This window comes from Spermophilus citellus, assembly GCF_964194105.1.
Source record: "Spermophilus citellus genome assembly, chromosome: 16".
Classification (NCBI taxonomy): Eukaryota; Metazoa; Chordata; class Mammalia; order Rodentia; family Sciuridae; genus Spermophilus; species Spermophilus citellus.
Genome location: NC_138196.1, coordinates 86,705,011 through 86,726,764, shown reverse-complemented (window position 1 = coordinate 86,726,764; position 21,754 = coordinate 86,705,011). Strand labels below are relative to the sequence as shown.

Here is a 21,754-nt window from a genome sequence, read left to right as displayed (position 1 = left end):
AGGAGGGTGAGGAGGAGGGTGAGGAGGAGGGTGAGGAACAGGGGTGAGGAGGAGGGTGAGGAGCAGGGTGAGGAGCAGGGGTGAGGAGGAGGGGTGAGGAGGAGGGTGAGGAACAGGGGTGAGGAGGAGGGTGAGGAGGAGGGTGAGGAGAGGGGTGAGGAGGAGGGTGAGGAGCAGGGTGAGGAGAGGGGTGAGGAGCAGGGTGAGGAGAGGGGTGAGGAGGAGGGTGAGGAGGAGGGTGAGGAGGAGGGTGAGGAACAGGGGTGAGGAGGAGGGTGAGGAGCAGGGTGAGGAGCAGGGGTGAGGAGGAGGGTGAGGAACAGGGGTGAGGAGGAGGGTGAGGAGGAGGGTGAGGAGAGGGGTGAGGAGGAGGGTGAGGAGCAGGGTGAGGAGAGGGGTGAGGAGCAGGGTGAGGAGGAGGGTGAGGAACAGGGGTGAGGAGGAGGGTGAGGAGCAGGGTGAGGAGCAGGGGTGAGGAGGAGGGGTGAGGAGGAGGGTGAGGAACAGGGGTGAGGAGGAGGGTGAGGAGGAGGGTGAGGAGAGGGGTGAGGAGCAGGGTGAGGAGCAGGGTGAGGAGAGGGGTGAGGAGGAGGGTGAGGAGGAGGGTGAGGAGGAGGGTGAGGAACAGGGGTGAGGAGGAGGGTGAGGAGCAGGGTGAGGAGCAGGGTGAGGAGGAGGGTGAGGAACAGGGGTGAGGAGCAGGGGTGAGGAGCAGGGTGAGGAGAGGGGTGAGGAGGAGGGTGAGGAGCAGGGTGAGGAGAGGGGTGAGGAGGAGGGTGAGGAGCAGGCCTGAGGAGCTCGGCACAGGGGGCTGTCGTCCCTGTACACAGCAGTGTCATGGTGGATGGCACTTGTCTTTTGTGACATGAGAGCGGCCAGTGGTCCCCGTGACAGCAGGCAGGCAGAAGAGAGATGTGCCCTATGTGCGTGTGCCCTGGTGTCTTCTGGCCTGAGAAGGGCCGATTGGGATCCCCAGCGTCAGCGCAGTGGACGTGGAGTTTGAGAGCCTCAGGTGCTTTGGTGTCGCCTGCTCAGCGCATTCCTCAGGCGCATGGTGAGCCCCCGGCAGTGGAAGCCGAGGTGCGAGGAGCACCCGGACTCGTGGATAGCAGGGGCCCGCTGAGCAGGGCCTGCCTGGCTCGGTTCTGGGCAGGGTAGGTGGATGGTGCACATACAGAGTCAGGCTGGAGTACAGGACTTGTTGGACAGGAAGGTGCCGACGTGCACCCTGAGCTAGGCTCTACCAGCTCCAGAGCAGCACCAAAGGCTGGTGCCATCGATGCCCAGACCTGAGCCTGGTACAGCTTCCGCAGTTGGAAGGTCTGGTGGGAGTGAAGCCGCTCCTCGGCCTGTGTTCCCCAATCTGAGGAGCAGCCAGGTGAACCGTGCAGCCAGCTTTCTTCCAGAAAGATTTAGGGGTGACTTCCCTACCCTCCCCCCGTCAGCCCGGGTGCTGTTCTCGGGTGTTGGTGTGCTCCTCCTGCACCCCGAGCTCTGTGTGCCTGGGCCCCATGTCTTGGCTGTGCCACCGTCTGCCAGCTTCTGCCTGTCGCAGCGCACTCATGATTGAACAATGGGACGTCTTCTCATGGTTCAAACCCCGTGTGTCCAAGCCCACACTTGTTTGTCTAAGTGTGTTCCAGGGAGTGACAGAGACTGAGGCTGGGGACTTCTTTCTTGGGTCACCCCTGAATCCTATCCTAACCCGTCAGCCTGCACCTGTTTCTAAAGGTGACACTGTGACTCTGTTCCATGAGCTACTTAAGTACACATGCCTGCTGCGTTTTGAAACAAATGAAGACAGGCCACTCCTGGGTTCATATGCTTGGTGTGGTCACTGGGCTGAGGGCTTTGCAGTGGCCAGCTCATCAGCAGGACACGCAGACTGAGCAAGTGCTGTGACCATGCTGGAGTGGGCAAGCTGTGGGCTAGACACCCAGAACAGGCTGTCCTGAGATCCGTGACCAACTCAGACATGAGCTCTTTAAGTCAGTGACTGGGACGTCAGGAGCCCACCATGTCCCCGTGGGAGCCTGGGCACCTTCCTCAGTGCCTCTGCAGCCAGTCCACCACGTACCCTCCTCCTGACAGCAGATTCTGACAGGCTGGTTCAGAGGGTGACAGCAGACTGACCTGGCTTTGCCACGGTGTACTGCCACGGTCCTGCACAGACCTGTGTGTGGCCAACACTCTGACCCTAAGGCCCACAGGTGTGGGGCACCTCAGAGCCCACCAGTGAGAGCTGGAGGCCCACAGAGCTGTGTGAGCCAGAGTCCAAACACACAGCTGCAGGTACGGGTCTGTGCCCACACGATGGCCACACCTGGGCGCCCGTGTGTGTGCACAGGTACTTGTGAGCATGCAGAGGCCATCATCTTGACACACCCCATGTGCATTTATAGTGTCACTGTGAAGTGTTGCTGGAAGGAACCCTTCCTAGAACCCCCCTCCTGGCGAGCACTGGGTGCCTGACTGTTGCCATGGCAGGAAGCCCAGGCGTCACACCGTCCAGATGGCCCACGGCCCTGGGAGGACAGTGCCTGGTCATCCAGGCAGAGCCCAGGGCAAGGCCACAGCTGACCCTGAGCCCGGCTTCCCAGGGGCTAGCTGGATAAAATGCCACTCAGCTCCCTGCACCTCTGCAGCCCAGCTGTGCAGGGGCAGTGCCATGTGGCACAGGCTGTCCCAGGCACAGGACGGCAGCACTGTGGACAATGAAAGCCCATGACCCGGGGGGCTCCCAGTGGAAAGTGAAGGTGCTGCTTTCGGCAAAATTGACCAGGGTGACCCAGTGTGAGGCCATGCAGCAGTGATTTCGGCTCTGCCCATGGAGGACCAGGAGGCAGACAGAGCTTTGTGGACGGTGGGGTACTTCCCACCAGACCCACCTGGCTGGAAGGAGCCAGGAGGGTGGGAGAGGGCCAAGTCACTGCAGCCTCCCGATGCTGATGAGGCCCCTGAGCCCAGAGCTCAGCCACAGGGAAGCCGAGGCCCATCTCACCAGCAGCCTGAGCTCCTGCCTGTGGGGGAGGGCCATGTCCTTTAGCACCAGGTTTCTACAAAAAGTGGTGGTTGATCCCAAGGTTATTGGCACAAGATGCTGGGCTCTGAACAGTGGCACTTGAGGAAAACGAGTGTCTCAGGTGGGTGAGCCACGTGGGTGGTGAAGAGCTTTGCAGCTGTGCGTGCACAATGAAGCCACATCAGAGCCCTAGTAAAGCGTGACTTTGTTTCTCTCTTTGCAGAGGAAGAAGGAGGAGACCTGGTCCAGCCGGGCCTCAGCTTCCCAGGGCCAGCGGAGGAAGACCTAGGTAGAGTACAGACGCCGGCGCTGTTCACACTGGGACCATACAATGCCTGCGCGCTGCAGCACGCCCGTCAGTGGGACCTTGCCCCTGAAAGTGTTATGCAAGTTTGCCTTAGAGATGGTCCTAGTAGGAGCTAAATTAATGGTGCCAAGGTTTTTTTTTTATTTTAAAAATAGTTGTTCGAACATCTTGCAGGAGTTCTTGGAGAGAGAAGGTCATCCCAGACCCTGGAGGCAGAGGGAGGCTGCCGTGGGAGGAGAAGTGTGGCCCTCCAGGAGGAGCAGCTCTCCTCCCCTCCTGTGATGGGCACTTTGTGTCAGAGGGCCCTAGCACTGCACTGTTCCGCCCAGCTCTGTTATTGTGGGGCAGAGTCCTCTCCTCTCCTCCACCCACACTCTGGTCTGCAGGCTGCCTCCAGAGGAGGCTCCGAATGCTTCACCAGGGCTGCTCATGGAATTACCTTCTGGGGCCCCGACACAGGGGCTGGTGCCAGGTGGCCATCAGTCTCCCGACGTGGAGCTGTGCACAGGTGAAAAGGGGCAGATGCTTATGCTAGAGGCGTGGAGTGTGGATAAATCCAGAAAGGAAACCTGTGGTGGCTCTGGGTTCTTGACCTCCATAGTGCAGCTGCTCAGAAGCCTGCAGGTCCTCTGTGTCCTTTCCTGGCCCCTGATAGCCAAGGCTGTTGCTGCCCAAGGGCCAGGTCAGGGGTGCTCAGTTCAACTTGGAATCTGAGCTCTTCCTGGTTTATTTCAGACCCTCAGTCACTGGATCTGCTGCTGGTTTGAGTGGTGCCGAGTTGTAGTGAGAACTGAAGGCTCTCTTTCTGTAAAGCCAGGGTGCTTTGTAAAGAAAACCACAGCCCCAAAACGTTTTCTTCTCAATTTAAAATACGAGAACAGGTGGTGTTGGAAAACACAGCAGCATCTTCCCACAGAGAACCAGGTATGAAATATCTGGCCTGACACCCCAAGCAGGCCTTTCTCCCTGGAAATATGAATGTGTCAGAGTCTCCCTTCTTTCTGAGCTGAGTTACATCCATTGAACTGAAGGACTCTGCTGTCCACCTCTCACCCCTGCAGGACACTTGGGCTGCACCACTTGCCAGCTGCTATGGAGGGAGCTATAGTAGACATGTGCTTTCTTCTCTTGGGAAAACTAGAAGTACTTTGGCCTCCTGTTAGAGAGTGACAGCCATTTTATTTGAGTGGTCATGTACCTCTTTATGTCCCTCAGCATAACTCTCCACAGTGACTGTGGCTCTAGGCAGGCCTCAGGCTCTCAAGAGAGCATGGAAACACTTTGACTTTTGTTAACTGAGGTGTGGGTACACTTATGTCATTGTGTTTGGTGATGGAAAGAGTTATGCACAAGAGTGGCTGTAATGCTGCTCATCTCTGTGTCTGTTTCGATGAGGGAGCTGCAGAGCAGCCCTGGAGCATGCAGAGCAGGAGGGGAGCATGCAGAGGAGGAGGGGAGCATGGAGAGCAGGAGGGGAGCATGGAGAGCAGGAGGGGAGCATGGAGAGGAGGAGGGGAGCATGGAGAGGAGGAGGGGAGCATGGAGAGCAGGAGGGACATGCAGAGCAAGAGGGGAGCATGCAGAGCAGCCCTGGAGCATGCAGAGCAGGAGGGGAGCATGCAGAGGAGGAGGAGAGCATGCAGAGCAGGAGGGGAGCATGGAGAGCAGGAGGGGAGCATGGAGAGCAGGAGGGGAGCATGGAGAGGAGGAGGGGAGCATGGAGAGGAGGAGGGGAGCATGGAGAGCAGGAGGGGAGCATGGAGAGCAGGAGGGGAGCATGGAGAGGAGGAGGGGAGCATGGAGAGCAGGAGGGACATGCAGAGCAGGAGGGGAGCATGCAGAGCAGCTCTGGAGCATGCAGAGCAGGAGGGGAGCATGCAGAGGAGGAGGAGAGCATGAAGAGCAGGAGGGGAGCATGGAGAGCAGGAGGGGAGCATGGAGAGCAGGAGGGGAGCATGGAGAGGAGGAGGGGAGCATGGAGAGGAGGAGGGGAGCATGGAGAGGAGGAGGGGAGCATGGAGAGCAGGAGGGGAGCATAGAGAGGAGGAGGGGAGCATGGAGAGCAGGAGGGGAGCATGGAGAGGAGGAGGGGAGCATGGAGAGCAGGAGGGGAACATGCAGAGCAGGAGGGGAGCATGGAGAGGAGGAGGGGAGCATGGAGAGGAGGAGGGGAGCATGGAGAGCAGGAGGGGAGCATGGAGAGGAGGAGGGGAGCATGGAGAGGAGGAGGGGAGCATGCAGAGCAGCCCTGGAGCATGCAGAGCAGGAGGGGAGCATGCAGAGCAGCCCTGGAGCATGCAGAGCAGGAGGGGAGCATGCAGAGGAGGAGGAGAGCATGCAGAGCAGGAGGGGAGCATGGAGAGGAGGAGGGGAGCATGGAGAGGAGGAGGGGAGCATGGAGAGGAGGAGGGGAGCATGGAGAGGAGGAGGGGAGCATGGAGAGCAGGAGGGGAGCATGGAGAGGAGGAGGGGAGCATGCAGAGCAGCCCTGGAGCATGCAGAGCAGGAGGGGAGCATGCAGAGGAGGAGGAGAGCATGCAGAGCAGGAGGGGAGCATGGAGAGCAGGAGGGGAGCATGGAGAGGAGGAGGGGAGCATGGAGAGCAGGAGGGGAGCATGGAGAGGAGGAGGGGAGCATGGAGAGCAGGAGGGGAGCATGGAGAGCAGGAGAGGAGCATGGAGAGCAGGAGGGGAGCATGGAGAGGAGGAGGGGAGCATGGAGAGCAGGAGGGGAACATGCAGAGCAGGAGGGGAGCATGGAGAGGAGGAGGGGAGCATGGAGAGGAGGAGGGGAGCATGGAGAGGAGGAGGGGAGCATGGAGAGGAGGAGGGGAGCATGGAGAGCAGGAGGGGAGCATGGAGAGGAGGAGGGGAGCATGCAGAGCAGCCCTGGAGCATGCAGAGCAGGAGGGGAGCATGCAGAGGAGGAGGAGAGCATGCAGAGCAGGAGGGGAGCATGGAGAGCAGGAGGGGAGCATGGAGAGGAGGAGGGGAGCATGGAGAGCAGGAGGGGAGCATGGAGAGGAGGAGGGGAGCATGGAGAGCAGGAGGGGAGCATGGAGAGCAGGAGAGGAGCATGGAGAGCAGGAGGGGAGCATGGAGAGGAGGAGGGGAGCATGGAGAGCAGGAGGGGAACATGCAGAGCAGGAGGGGAGCATGGAGAGGAGGAGGGGAGCATGGCGAGGAGGAGGGGAGCATGGAGAGCAGGAGGGGAGCATGGAGAGCAGGAGGGACATGCAGAGCAGGAGGGGAGCATGCAGAGCAGCCCTGGAGCATGCAGAGCAGGAGGGGAGCATGCAGAGGAGGAGGAGAGCATGCAGAGCAGGAGGGGAGCATGGAGAGGAGGAGGGGAGCATGGAGAGGAGGAGGGGAGCATGGAGAGGAGGAGGGGAGCATGGAGAGGAGGAGGGGAGCATGGAGAGCAGGAGGGGAGCATGGAGAGGAGGAGGGGAGCATGCAGAGCAGCCCTGGAGCATGCAGAGCAGGAGGGGAGCATGGAGAGCAGGAGGGGAGCATGGAGAGCAGGAGGGGAGCATGGAGAGGAGGAGGGGAGCATGGAGAGCAGGAGGGGAGCATGCAGAGCAGGAGGGGAGCATGGAGAGGAGGAGGGGAGCATGGAGAGCAGGAGGGGAGCATGGAGAGCAGGAGGGGAGCATGGAGAGGAGGAGGGGAGCATGGAGAGCAGGAGGGGAGCATGGAGAGCAGGAGGGGAGCATGGAGAGGAGGGGAGCATGGAGAGCAGGAGGGGAGCATGGAGAGCAGGAGGGGAGCATGGAGAGGAGGAGGGGAACATGGAGAGCAGGAGGGGAACATGCAGAGCAGGAGGGGAGCATGGAGAGGAGGAGGGGAGCATGGAGAGCAGGAAGGGAGCATGGAGAGCAGGAGGGGAGCATGGAGAGGAGGGGAGCATGGAGAGGAGGAGGGGAACATGCAGAGCAGGAGGGGAGCATGGAGAGGAGGAGGGGAGCATGGAGAGCAGGAGGGGAGCATGGAGAGCAGGAGGGGAGCATGGAGAGCAGGAGGGGAGCATGGAGAGCAGGAGGGGAGCATGGAGAGCAGGAGGCGAGCATGGAGAGGAGGAGGGGAGCATAAAGAGGAGGAGGGGAGCATGGAGAGCAGGAGGGGAGCATGGAGAGGAGGAGGGGAGCATGGAGAGCAGGAGGGGAGCATGGAGATCAGGAGGGGAGCATGGAGAGCAGGAGGGGAGCATGGAGAGCAGGAGGGGAGCATGAAGAGGAGGAGGGGAGCATGGAGAGGAGGAGGGGAACATGGAGAGCAGGAGGGGAGCATGGAGAGGAGGAGGGGAGCATGGAGAGCAGGAGGGGAGCATGGAGAGGAGGAGGGGAGCATGGAGAGCAGGAGGGGAGCATGGAGAGGAGGAGGGGAGCATGGAGAGCAGGAGGGGAGCATGGAGAGGAGGAGGGGAGCATGGAGATCAGGAGGGGAGCATGGAGATCAGGAGGGGAGCATGGAGATCAGGAGGGGAGCATGGAGAGCAGGAGGGGAGCATGGAGAGCAGGAGGGGAGCATGAAGAGGAGGAGGGGAGCATGGAGAGGAGGAGGGGAACATGGAGAGCAGGAGGGGAGCATGGAGATCAGGAGGGGAGCATGGAGAGCAGGAGGGGAGGGTGGAGAGCAGGAGGGGACATGCAGGGCAGGAGGGGGCATGCAGGCAGGAGGGGACATGCAGGGCAGGAGGGGACATGCAGGGTAGGAGGGGACATGCTGGGTAGGAGAGAACATGGAGAGCAGGAGGGGAGCATGGAGAGCAGGAGGGGAGCATGGAGAGGAGGAGGGGAGCATGGAGAGGAGTAGGGGAGTATGGAGAGCAGGAGGGGAGCATGGAGAGGAGGAGGGGAACATGGAGAGCAGGAGGGGAGCATGGAGATCAGGAGGGGAACATGGAGAGCAGGAGGGGAGCATGGAGATCAGGAGGGGAGCATGGAGAGCAGGAGGGGAGGGTGGAGAGCAGGAGGGGAGGGTGGAGAGCAGGAGGGGACATGCAGGGCAGGAGGGGGCATGCAGGCAGGAGGGGACATGCAGGGCAGGAGGGGACATGCAGGGTAGGAGGGGACATGCTGGGTAGGAGAGAACATGGAGAGCAGGAGGGGGCATGCAGTGCAGGAGGGGACATGCAGGGTAGGAGGGGACATGCAGGGTAGAAGGGGACATGCAGGGTAGGAGGGGACATGCTGGGTAGGAAAGAACATGGAGAGCAGGAGGGGGCATGCAGGGTAGGAGGGGTGTGGAGAGCAGAGAGCATGGAGAGTAGTGGGCAGGATGCACCTAGATTCTAATTCTCCAGTCCACATAACTTGGAGGCTTGGTGAGCACGTCCTGGGGAAGAGGGTGGTCTGCAGGTTCATTTTTGGTGCAATGGCCTCTCAGGCCGCGTGCTGCACTCTGGCGGAAGGGCAGTGGGAGGGGTGTGGAGGACCAAGTCTTGAATACAAGGTACAAATGAGTTGGTAGATCTCCCAGGAGAGGGAGTTTGCTGAGCTCGTACCTGGAGCCTGGATGATTCCTTCGGTTTGTCTGTGGTCACATGAAGTACAGTGAGGGATAAGGCCAGGTGAAGGAGTCAGAATGTCACACTGCTTGTTGTGCAGGCCAGAGGTAAGGAACAAAGCCACTTGTTACTGTGGCCAGGTATGAAACATGAAATTTACTTTTCTGCCTGTTTATGCATGCTGTTCAGTGGCATTGAGGACACTCACATGCTGTGTGGTGGTCATTCCCAGCAACCCCCAGAACTCCTTTATGAACTGAGATGTCTCCCTGAACACCACTTCGTCCCCGGCCCCTAGCACCCCATCCCACCTTCTGTGCTGTGCATTTGAGGACTCCAGGAACCTCATATGAGTGGAGTCACAGCTCGTCTTTGGTGGTGGGCTTGTATCACTCAGCACAGTACCCCAAGGTCACCTCAGGTGGTAGCGTGTGTTGGAACCTCCTTCCTTTCAGGCTGTAGTACACTCTGGTGTGTGGATGGGCCATGCTCCACTTGTCCCCAGGTCCATCATGGTGCTCAGGTTGCTCCCACACATTAGCTCCTCTTGGAGAGTTGCCGTGCGCCTGGCCCACCCTCTCCGCGTCTGCGTGCCTCTGTGGGTGTGTATTCAGAGTGGAATTCTGCACCGATGGCTCACCTGTGCTCACTGTTGGAGGACATCCACACTGTTGAGGAACAAAGGTGTTTGAGTCAGCTTTTTCGCTGCTATGACTAAAAGATCTGACCGGAACAATGTTAGGGGAAAGGTTTATTCAGAGGCTCACCGTGTCAGCGGTCTCAGTCCAGAGACAGCCAGGTCCTTCCTTGGGGCTCTGGGCGAGGCAGGACATCATGGTGGAAGAGTGTGGCAGAGGAAAGCAGCTCACATGAGGGTCAGGAAGCAGAGAGAGGCTCCACTTCTAGATACAAATATACATCCCATAGCCTCACCCCCAGTGAGCCACGTTCTCCAGCCACACCCCACCTGCCTCCGGTTACCACTCAGCTAATCCCCATGAGGGATTAATTCATGACTATGTTAAGGCTATAACCCCATCATTTCTCCTCCAAACATTCTGCATTGTCTCACATGTGAGCTTTGGGGGGACACTCACATCCAAACCATAACAGAAGGTATTCAGCCCTCTGTCCCCAGAGTCTGGCTGCAGGCTGTGGCTGGTGGTTATAAGAATGAGAAGGAGCAGCCGAATTCCAGAAGCTCTGGAAGAGAACTGAGGCTTCAGTGACCACTGGCCTCAGGAGCTTCCAGCCACCCTGGTTTTCCCGTGTGAAGCAGGAATGAGGGCAGGGATCCGGGCTGGCTACGGAGAAGGCCAGGGGCCCACTCTAGGGACAGGAGGGGGTGCGAGTCCAGCACGGACAGGAGCTGCCTTTGAGCCTGCTCACTAAGTGTCAGACCCAGCCTGTCCTGCTTCAGCGGGCCTCACATGGGAGCGTCAGCAGTACCAAGACCCACACCCACGCTGTGCACCTGTGGGTGGCACTGGGGCCTTGCCACCTCTATACCTTCCCTACCTGACTCCTCCCCTGTTTTAGTGGGGAAATGCTTTTCATTCACTCGTGGTTTTTCTGGCTTTAGTAAGTCACAGTTGATAAGTAAAAATCGTGCACACTTGCAGTGCACAAGGAGAAGCTTTTATATCCGTCCATGTGGCAGGGTGGTCCAGGCAAGCCCGTGAACCCCTCAGCTCACGCGGGGTTTTCAACTCTGTGGTGAGAGTTTAAGTTCAGCTCCCAGCAGCTTCCCAGTGTACAGTGCATTGTACAGGAGGTGGCTTCAACTTTCCCCTTCCAACCGAGGTTGTGACCCACACTTTGACCCACATCTGCCCACTGCATCCCTGGCCCCGTCCCCACCCTCTGCTCTCAATTTCTGAGGTCAATGTTCTTAGGTTTCACATGTAAGTCAGCTCCTGGGAGGGACTGTTCTCCTGGGAGGGACCTCTCCATGCCTGGGTTATCTCATTTGTACGATGCCCTCCAGGTTTACTGGTCTTGCCACAAATGCCAGGATTTCATTTATTGTGGCTGAATAACGCTCCATCTTGTGTGTGCCCAGGGTCCCTTGTGCACTCCTCTGGCTGAGCACTGCTCTGTGAGCCTGCAGCATCTGCTTCACACCCTGGTCTCCTTTCCTCTGAGCACAAACACAACCGTGGGGAAGCTGGGCCACCACTCTGTGGTTCTGATGGGCACCAGGGATGGAAACCTGATCTGCAAAGTACAACAGGGAAATTAATTTAAAAGAAAGAATGAAAAGGGGGAAGGATGGAGGAAGAGGGGAGGAGGGAGAGAAGTCAGAGTCCTATTTCTGATGTTGTAACTAATCAGGAGTAAAAACCATGATTCTGTTTTTTTTCCAAATGGTATTTTCCACTTTTCACATCTCTAAGTTGGGAGGGTTAGCCAAGTCTCATGTTCATGGAGCTATAATTCTACTAGGCCAAATTAAAGATATGGTCTTGGTGCTGTGAGAGCAAAGGATCACCATTCCCCAAACATTGCAGGGTGCTGTCAGCATCGTCCAAGCTGGGGCCACAAAGCAAGAGGTGGCACTTGTTTGGGGGCCCATGACAAGCACCAGCCCTTCTCTCAACGGTCCTTGCAGGCTCCAGGGCCAGAGGGGCAGCGACTGCAGGCCCCAGGGTTCTCTCCAGGGCAGCTGCGTTAGCAAAGCCATCTTTTCAGAAAGCAGGACTCTCGCCCCCGCCATATTGCTATCACTTCGTTTTAAGAGCACATGCATTCTCTGAAGCTCATGAAATGTAGGGCAGGAACATAATTTTATCATTAGGAAAATGGCCCTGAAATTTAGGGAAATACAGAAGCTTTCTATAAAATTAATCTAAAGTCAGTGATAAAAGAAACTCATGCTACACCATTCAAAGAGACCACGATGGAGTAGAAAACCCAACTCTACCCAGAAAAGCCACTTCCAGGGAAGACCCTCAGACGTGCTGAGACAGCTTTGCTCTGTGAGTGATCTCTGTCAGATTGGCTCACTGGAGACCATCCTGCAGTTGACCCTGATATCTGGGTATTCAGCCAAACCTCAGAAAACACCTAAAGAAAAGCCCTGTCTATGCTGAGCATGTACCATGCTTCTCCTCGTCACCCCCAAACAGCAGCAGAACCACTGGTACCAGCGGGTGGTACCAGGCGTCTGGGCCAGCTAGACGGCTGGAGTGTGCGGGAGTGCATGGTACCGCTGTGTGAAAAAGCCGTGTGCTTTCTTTCAGGGACTGAGCGTCACGGGTTTCTGCATTCCCAGGGTCCTGGAACCCATCCCCAGAATGTTAATTCCAGCTCTAAGGGACTGGTGGCTTATTTGCATTTATAAAAACATTTATATTGACCCAAATTTTAAATTGGTAAGTTAATTGCAAAGTAAAACGGGAGAAAATTGTCAGGTTGAATAATCAAAGCATATTAAACCACGTTAGGTGTGAGGCCCAACCCCAAGAAAATGGACGCGTAGAGGAGGTCTGTCATTTAAAACAGGAGAGTGTTGGCACAGCGCCTGCAGCCCCAGCACCTCCTCCAGGTGGCACACGCTGCAGAAGTGTCTCTGGAGGGGCACCCTGTGACTCCTCGGAGGCCTTCAAGTGGGAAGAGGCCCACAGCAATGGGGGCTCCTACTTTATTTAGCAAGAATTCCCCTTTAGATATTCAGTGGTCTTTGACAAATGGCCCTGGTCTTTATACTTACATTGACTTAGTGACTTCTGGGCATCCAGACTTACCTCAAGACAAATTTCTGCTGACCTCTTGCCCAAAGGGCAGGACTCCCTGCTCCTCCACTGTGCATTCTGCATTTCCTCCTCCTCCCCTCACCCTCCCTTCCTCAAAACCGCTTCTTTGCCCGGTGCCCTCCCTGCACTGCCAGCGGGGCCCTTGCCCCTGGCATGATGTGAAACATGTCGCAATTCCATGCTGTGGAAGAGGACGAGGCACTGATGAGCAGGGACAGATGCTCCATGCCTGGGGATCAAGGGAACTTAACAATGCCACTTCAAAACCTTATTTCTATGCAAATCATGTCCCTGAGCATGGTGCTAGAAACACGGAACCGTTTGTAAGTGAAAGCTGGCTAGTTCTACCAGAACAAGGGTACAGACGCTCTGTAGCAGCTGCTGTAATCAACTCTGAGTTACACTGACCTCTCCACATCATGGCAGACCGGCTCCAGGAGTCCCTGCAATGCCCCAATCCTTGGAAGCTCAAGTCCCTTATATAAAGGGGCACAGTATTTACATACTACCTATGTCTGTCCTAAATCATCCCTAGGTAACTTATAAACCTAATACAATGCAAGTGCTATGAAAATTTATTTCTGTGCAAACAAATTAAAATCAGTTTTAAAGTTATGCATATGTAATACTTGAGAAAATAAGGGTATTAGGGTTTTCCATGTAAATTTCTGGAATGCATTCTGTAACTGTTGCTCCTAAATATTTCTTTTCACCTTCCACAACCTCCAAGACTAGTTGTGCCCAGTGACTCTTGGTACCTTCACGGACGGCTTCCCCGTGGCGATTCAGGGCTCAGGTGTGGAGGGCTCCCCCTCAGCCTGCAGCCCCTGGCCTTAGTGGGCCCATGAGGCGGGGCTTGGGGGTGAGAAGGAAAAGAGATGCGTAGCTGTGTAGTCCACAGGGAGACGAGCAATTAGAGGTGCTGACCACAGTCTCTAAAATCATAGCCAGAGATCAACCCGGTGCAGGCCGAGGTCGCAGTGGGGGGTGTGGACGAGATTTCCATGTTGCCCTCGGACAGTGAAGAGTGAACTTGAGAAAACACAGGCCTGTTTAGGAGCCCGAAACTGGTCCACTCAGCAGCCCTTGGAGGAGAGAAATGATTAGCTGCCATCGGGGCACTCCCAGTGGCATAGCACCTGGCCAGGAGCAGGGCGCCTGAGCTCTCCTTTTGCCCTTAGACTGGCGGGCGGGCGTGTGCTGTGCTTGACCTGCAGGAGCGCAGCCTGACGCCGCTCCCCCTGGGGCTCTGCAAACAACAGACTCCTGCGTGACTCCAGCAGAATCCCTCAGCCTCTGGGAAGAGCTGCTGGACAGGACAGCAGAGAGCTCCCAGTGGGACAGGAACCTCATGACATGGGGATTGGGCATTCCTGCAGCTGTCTGAGTTGAGGTCGGACCTGGAAGGGCAGGAGGAGGGTGCTTCCTGGGCAGGCTCAGCCTCCAGCCTCAGCTCAGCTTGGGAACCGGCTCTCCACACTTGGAGGCTCTGTGTCCAGCAGCACCGGCCTCCACACAGTGGACAGAGAGCCTCCCCAACACAGGTGGTGACAACCAGAAATGTCTCCAAACACGGCCAGCATCCTCGGGGGCTAAGACTGCCCTCGGGTAGTGAGGGTCCTCGTCCCTTCTCCTGCCCCAGAACTGCTCTAAAATCCTGGCTGTGAAAGGCAGCAGAAGAGCCTGAGCCAACTCACAGCTTTCCACCTCAAACAGCAGTCCAGGTCAAACAGCTGTCCACATCCAACAGCTGTCCACATCCAACAGCTGTCCACATCCAACAGCTGTCCACATCCAACAGCTGTCCATGTCAAACAGCTGTCCACATCCAACAGCTGTCCATGTCAAACAGCTGTCCACATCCAACAGCTGTCCACCTCAAACAGCAGTCCACGTCAAACAGCTGTCCACATCCAACAGCTGTCCACCTCAAACAGCAGTCCACGTCAAACAGCTGTCCACGTCAAACAGCTGTCCACATCCAACAGCTGTCCACCTCAAACAGCTGTCCACATCCAACAGCTGTCCACCTCAAACAGTAGTCCACGTCAAACAGCTGTCCACATCAAACAGCTGTCCACATCCAACAGCTGTCCACGTCAAACAGCAGTCCACGTCAAACAGCAGTCCACGTCAAACAGATGTCCACGTCAAACAGCAGTCCACATCCAACAGCAGTCCACATCCAACAGCTGTCCACGTCAAACAGATGTCCACGTCAAATAGCAGTCCACATCCAACAGCAGTCCACATCCAACAGCTGTCCACATCCAACAGCAGTCCATGTCAAACAGCTATCCATGTCAAACAGTAGTGCACATCAAACAGCTGTCCACGTCAAACAGCTGTCCACCTCAAACAGCAGTCCACGTCAAACAGCTGTCCACGTCAAACAGCTGTCCACATCCAACAGCAGTCCATGTCAAACAGCTATCCATGTCAAACAGTAGTGCACATCAAACAGCTGTCCACGTCAAACAGCTGTCCACCTCAAACAGCAGTCCATGTCAAACAGCTGTCCACGTCAAACAGCTGTCCACATCCAACAGCTGTCCACCTCAAACAGCTGTCCACATCCAACAGCTGTCCACCTCAAACAGCAGTCCACGTCAAACAGCTGTCCACGTCAAACAGCTGTCCACATCCAACAGCTGTCCACGTCAAACAGCAGTCCACGTCAAACAGATGTCCACGTCAAATAGCAGTCCACATCCAACAGCAGTCCACATCCAACAGCTGTCCACATCCAACAGCAGTCCATGTCAAACAGTAGTGCACGTCAAACAGTAGTGCACATCAAACAGCTGTCCACATCCAACAGCTGTCCACATCCAACAGCTGTCCACATCCAACAGCAGTCCACATCCAACAGCAGTCCACGTCCAACAGCTGTCCACATCAAACAGCAGTCCACATCCAACAGCTGTCCACATCCAACAGCTGTCCACATCAAACAGCTGTCCACGTCAAACAGCAGTCCACATCCAACAGCAGTCCACATCCAACAGTAGTCCACATCCAACAACAGTCCACATCCAACAGCTGTCCATGTCAAATAGCTGTCCACGTCAAATAGCTGTCCACGTCCAACAGCAGTCCACATCCAACAGCAGTCCACATCCAACAGCTGTCCACGTCAAACAGCTATCCACATGCAACAGCAGTCCACATCCAATAGCAGTCCACATCCAACAGCTGTCCACGTCAAACAGCTATCCACATCCAACAGCAGTCCACATCCAATAGCAGTCCACATCCAACAGCTGTCCACGTCCAACAGCAGTCCACATCCAACAGCTGTCCACGTCCAACAGCTGTCCACGTCAAGCAGCTGTCCACGTCCAACAGCTGTCCACGTCAACTGTGATATTTGGGAAAAATACTAAAAACAAATCATCAAAGTGCTGCCCAAAGGTAGCTGTGGGGAAGGAGGAGGAACAGGATGGTTGGGGGCCCAGCTCGTCCTGTGAGCTCAGGGCATGCTGGACTGGGGACATGGGGGACACCATGTGCAGTTGGGATGGGCCACCTTGCTGGGCAGCACCCAGGTCAGCAGATGTGTCGCTTGCCAGTGGGCAGAAGACACGGACACTGTGAGCAGTGTCCCTGTGGCCAGCACAGCCCCTCCAGGGGCCTATGCTGGGCACCCCAGGCAGAGCCAGGTCCTGCATGCAGCTCCTGCCTGCACCACCCCCACCTTCTCACACATGTCTGTGATGGTCTGCAGCCCACCTGGCCAGGTGACAGAAAGGGGCACAGACATCTGCAGTGTGTCCTTGGGCCAACTCAGCTCCCAGAGCTAAGGAGTCCAAGTCCCTCCCTATGCCCCACGTCTGCTGCCACAGAGAGGCGTCCATCTCAGAAGGAGCAAGAGAGCCACACAGGTTTGTCACACGCCTCGTTAAAGGCCACTTCACATTTCCAAACTGACCCTCCTGAAATGACCCTTTACTGCAATCGCAACTCACACCGACAGCTTCTGCAGTAAATGGTTTCTGCACTGGGCGCGTGATCTAGGGCAGAAATGATGAAGGAAGAGAGGGAGGTGAAGAGTTCCCTTCAGTAAAGAGGCACAGCTGATTCATTCGCCTTCCCTAACTCGGGGCCTTTGTTTAATTTCACTTTTTTCAGATTTTTTTTCTATGTGACCTAGAATGCTCATTTTTGAACCATGGGCTGAGACTCATTAATGGACAATGAGTCCAAGTTACAGGGTCGCTACCGGCAATTTCAACAATGGAAACAGCAGTAACAAAGTACAGAAAACCCCCAGAGTGGGTGTCCAGTGAGACGTCTGCTGCTGGGCGTCCTGTGCCGGGATCTGAGGTGAGCAGGACGAGATCTAAATGTCTGCAAGCCACAGGCAGAGCCAGGCCCTGGGGAAGTCATCTGCAGGCAGCCGGGCAGGAGCACTGCCCTGGGCCAGGACTCGATCCCTGCCCACCCTGCTCCTCACAGTCTTTGTTCAGAAAGCTGGAGGCTGTGGAGAGACAGACCACTTCCTGTCTCAGGGTGAAGGTGATGAGTCTGAATCCCCGAGATTAGGACAAGACACAGCTCACAGGAGCCTGCTGAGTGCTGACCCTGTCATTTCTACTGTGCTCTGGCCAAGCCACCTGGTCTGTCCAGCGTGGTGTAAAGTGCATCTCAGAGGTGCAGGAGGATACAGAACACAGCTGAGGGAGGGTGGCTGGAGGCCCCCACGGACATTGTCACTTACTGCCACCTCAAAGCATGGTCTCCTTGGTGACAGAGTCCACTTCAAACTGCAAAGACTGGCAGCCCAACTCAAGATTAGTTTTGGATTCTGAAGATTTTCTGTGACGGGATTTGCTTCATCAACCACATGTCATTAGCAGGCTTCTATGCAAATGGGTGTTCAAAAAGAATGTGAACTCGTGTGCAGAGCCGTGTCATTCAGATGTCCACCAGGCCAGTTGGAAAAGTGCGTGTTGTGTCCCTGGAAATGTACGAGGATGAGTGCTGGGAGGTGTCCCTGGTGAGGAGGGTGCTGGCTCATGTCCTGGGAGGTAGCACTGGAAGGCAGGTCCTGGCTGATAGACTGGAGGTGTCCTGGAGAACAGGTCCTGGTTGATAGACTGGTAGGTGTCCCTCTAGTGGAGGGTCCTGGCTGATGTCCTGGGAGGTGTCCTAGGAGGGCAGGTCCTGGCTGATGTCCTGGGAGGCAGGTCCAGGCTGATAGACTGGAGGTGTCCTGGAGAACAGGTCCTGGTTGATAGACTGGTAGGTGTCCCTCTAGTGGAGGGTCCTGGTTGATGTAGTGGGCAGTGTCTGCAGAGCAGGGTCCTGGCCCCTCTGAGCACTTTGAATCCTTGCATTTCGTCCACAGGCCTGTGGGACAGAAGTCTCCATCCTCAGGACATGGGGCCAGGGATTAAGTGAGAGATTCAGGGATCTGCCCAAGGTCACTAACATAGGAGAGGCCATTCCGGGTCTGAGGTAAGCCAGGCTTGGCAGGGTCTTTCATACACTCTGCTCCCTCAAGGAAACTCAAGTCTTCCCTCTCTGGGTCTGGCACGTCCGACTTGTAGACTGTGCAGATGCATGGTGACATCTGATGTCAGCTAGGTGTTGTACAACTACAAGGAGCTGCGTTTGGGACACAGAATGACGTGCCTGCTTCACTGGCTGGGTCAATTGGGCTCCCCTGGTGAGCGGAGTCAGCCTGCTCCGTGAGACTCTATGGGATGTTGCGCGTTCTCAGCCAGCGCTGATCCCCCCAACCATCCATCAATACAGACACCACTTCACAGAAGCTAGGCTGAAACGGGACTTTCCTCCGTGGCTGGCCCTCCCAGGAATGCAGGCCTGTGGTCCATGACCGTCAGCATGTCACATGAGGGAAGACAAACCCCAAATCTGTTTAGGAGTGGAGAGAAGAAACACATGTTCCAAGTTTTATCAAAGCATGACTAGAGCGTTCCTATTTTCTGTAAACTTTAACTCTGCCAAATCCTAAATTTGATAAGACAAACACTGGCTATACTCAGTGTGAGTTAAGTATTTAACAGTCTATAGAATCCCCCAGGGGCCAGTGCCCTTGGACTGGCTCAGTGTCAGCCCACAGGGACAGGCAGAGGCTGAGGTCCCCTCAGACCCTGATCCACCTCTGGGGGTACTGCTGGTGGAGACAACCCCATCAGCACCCAGTTGCTGCAGCTGTAGGAAACGGTGCTCCGAGCAAACCAGTAGCAGAAGATAGGGGCTTCTCCAGCACATACCCAGGAGGAGCACGTCCTGGGAACCTAGAATCCAAGGACTTGTCACACCTACCTTGACACTCAACCGGAGCCATTTATTTAGCACAATTTCATCAGCAGCGAATATCAAAGTTCAGGTGAACTGTGGCTCAGTGACCGAGGATGAGGGGCGGAGGTGCAGCAGGAGTGCCAGGTCCACTCCCTGGGACCCAGTGCTCCCCACCCTGAAGCCCTGCAGGGAGCATGCAGCGAGCCCCGCAGCTGTACCATGCAGCTGGCACCCAGCTTGCTGCAGCCCAGCAGGCCCAAAACTCTGCACCGAGGCTGTTACCTAAACCCAGGCAGCAGGCGAGGACCTGCCAGGCCGTTCTGCCGAGGGTGCCAAAGCCCCACCGCCTGCAGCTACAGGGCCCGCGACCATTGCTGTGTGCAGGCGGTGGGGGCCCTGAGCTCTGCTAGACCCTGGGGTGAACCAGACAGACTGCTCGATCGTGTCTAGCGTGTTCTGAGAAGTCTCCGTCCACGTTCCAACGTGTCCTCCCAGGGACCCAGCCTTCAGGCCCCTTGCCACTTCCCGTCCTGGCTGCTCTCTCCTTGGGCTCTTTGGGGTGAGCAGGGGTGAGCCTCCCCGGCGAGTGGCTCAGCTAGCACTCTCGCTCTCCCCCTCATGCAGAGAGGCTGTCACAGTGACGGAGGGGGCTCGTTTGCCCAGCCTTGGACGTGGCGAGCCTGTTGGGGCAGCCCCCGCAGTTCTGAGTTCTGCTTCCAGCGCTCGACGGCCTCCTTCATGCCACAGCTCTGTGACTGTGAAAGCAAACGCATGCTAAGGTGGGAGCCTGGAATCCAGACCCGGATCCTGGAGAGTCGCTGGGGTGTTATTTGACATGGGTTTCAGTGGGCGGCTTTTGATTGTAGTTGGACTTTTCAGAATGGCTGAGGTGGACAGCTGATGGCTGGGTAGCTTCAGGCCGTTCCACGCTGTTTCCAAACAGGACAGGCAGCTGTTGTTAGTAATCAGCACGTCCTGCAACCCACTGCTGACAGGGAAGGCAGGCAGGTGGGCCCAAAGCCCCCGGCCTCCAGGAGGGGACCTGCTGCAGGTGAGCAGAAGTGGCCTCTGAAAGACCTGGGGCTCCCGGACTCAGATCCCACTGAGCCAGTGTCTGTTCAGACAGTCGCATGAGCCCCCGAGACCCCAGGCCGGGCATAGAGCTCCTGGGCCACATTCTCTTCGTCTCTGAGAGGCTCCTGCTAGTGCGTCAGGGTCTGGGCAGTTTTACAACGTCCTTTCCTCCCTTCACCAGTGCTACCCAGTCTCTCCAGCACCCACCCGCCTGGCCTCACCGCCCAGCTCAGAGCACTGCCTAGCTTGACAGGGCCTGGAAGGAGGGACAGGGCCAGAGGTCTGACCTGACCCAGGCCAAGCCTCAGCCCCAGGGTGCTGTGCCTGCAGAAGGCCACCTGCCCCTCGTCCAGGCTGGAGCAGGGCCGTGGCCGGTGGCTGCTGTGTCCCAGGACCTCCACAGGGTGCACTGACCGGGGCTGTTCACATTTCCTGAGAGGGGGAAAGAAGGGGAATCCACAAGCAGCCCTGGTGCTGGAGTTCAAACCCTAGCCCCCGACACCTGGGAGCCGGGGGAGTGCGAAGCCCTGCTCGGAGCATCCTGCCGAGCGGTCTGCGCAGCCTCCGGAGGTCAGCAGTGTGAGCCACACACCAGCAGGGAGCCCCTGCCTGGCACAGCCTCTCTCTGCGGGGAAGGACCCTCCTGCACGGGCCTTGCCCTCTGAAGGTCCGCTCCCTTCCCAGGCGCCCACCTCCTGCTGACAGAAAAGGCCTCTGGTCTGCAGAGTGCAGCCTCCTGGGCCCTGGGGCACCGCAGCCCTCAGCCCTCTCAAACCTGCAGCCCCCACCACTGGGTCCATGCACCTTCTTCCACCTGGAGACCTGCTCCTCCTGGGAGTCGCATGTGGGGTGCCAAGCCGGGGAGCAGGCAGGAGGGAGGGTGCCCCCCACCCCCGTGAAGCTAACACCGTACAGTGGCTTTGGAAGCACTCCGCTAGACTCCCAGCCCAGGGGTCCCCAGCGCAGTTCTACCCCGAGGCAGGACCCTGGGGAGGCAGAGCCCGGGCCCCGCCCACACCTGCAGCCAGGGCTCTGAGCTGGGAATGAGGGTGCTGCTGACTCCCTGGACCCTGGGCCCCCGCCACAGCAGGGGCTTGGCCACCCCCCCTGCCCTGCCCTGGGCCATGTGGAGCTCTGCTGGCACCGGGTTCTCCTCACAGGCACAGAGCTGGGGAGCAGGTACTGGTTGTGTGCTCTCTGAGTAATGGGGGCTCTGCATCCTCGGGGTGAGGAGGGCAGGGGAGAGCCCAGAGGGTGGGGTGTGGGGGGAGGAGGGGCACAGGCGCCGGGGGAGGTGGGCTTGGTGTGACATGGTCCCACCGCAGGAAGGTCCCGGAATCCAAGCTGGGGTGTGAGGGCTCATGCTCTGGCCAGTGCCCGTGTGGCAAGCATTAAAAATAACAGCAGCTGAGCTGGTTCAACAGGAAGCGTCTGGCAGATATTTGCTCTTGAGCAGACACTGTAGACTTCCCATGCTGCTGCTCAGCGTAAGACCTCAGGAGGGTTGTGACAACTCCGCCATCAGGGTGCACAGGGGTGTCCTCGGGGGCTCGCCCGCAGAGGGCCTCTTCACTGTGAGCACCAGCAGCAGAGTGGGGTCCTCGGGAGCCCAGCAGGCCAAGTCCCAGGGTCAGGGACGTTCCGTTTCCAGACAGGATTCAGCGGATGCAAAACTCTATACTCTGTTTTTTCTAAATGTTTTATTTTGACTTTTTTCTTTTCTATGAGTTCTTTCTAGATGTGACAGTCGAGTGTATCTCGACATGTTATGCATACGTGGGGTAGTGGGGTATGACTTATTCCAGCTAGCATCCCATT

The 21,754-nt window shown here is 57.2% G+C and overlaps 1 protein-coding gene across 1 annotated transcript in view; it reads left to right on the top strand.

Annotated features, from left to right (window-relative positions):
* The window catches only part of DLGAP2 (DLG associated protein 2), a 692,077-nt gene that overhangs the window by 557,210 nt on the left and 113,113 nt on the right, over positions 1 to 21,754 (top strand). The window contains exon 4 of the mRNA XM_081269687.1: positions 3,246 to 3,311. Within this exon, the coding sequence (XP_081125813.1) occupies positions 3,246 to 3,311 (66 nt within the window). The remainder of the gene's footprint in view (positions 1 to 3,245; positions 3,312 to 21,754) is intronic.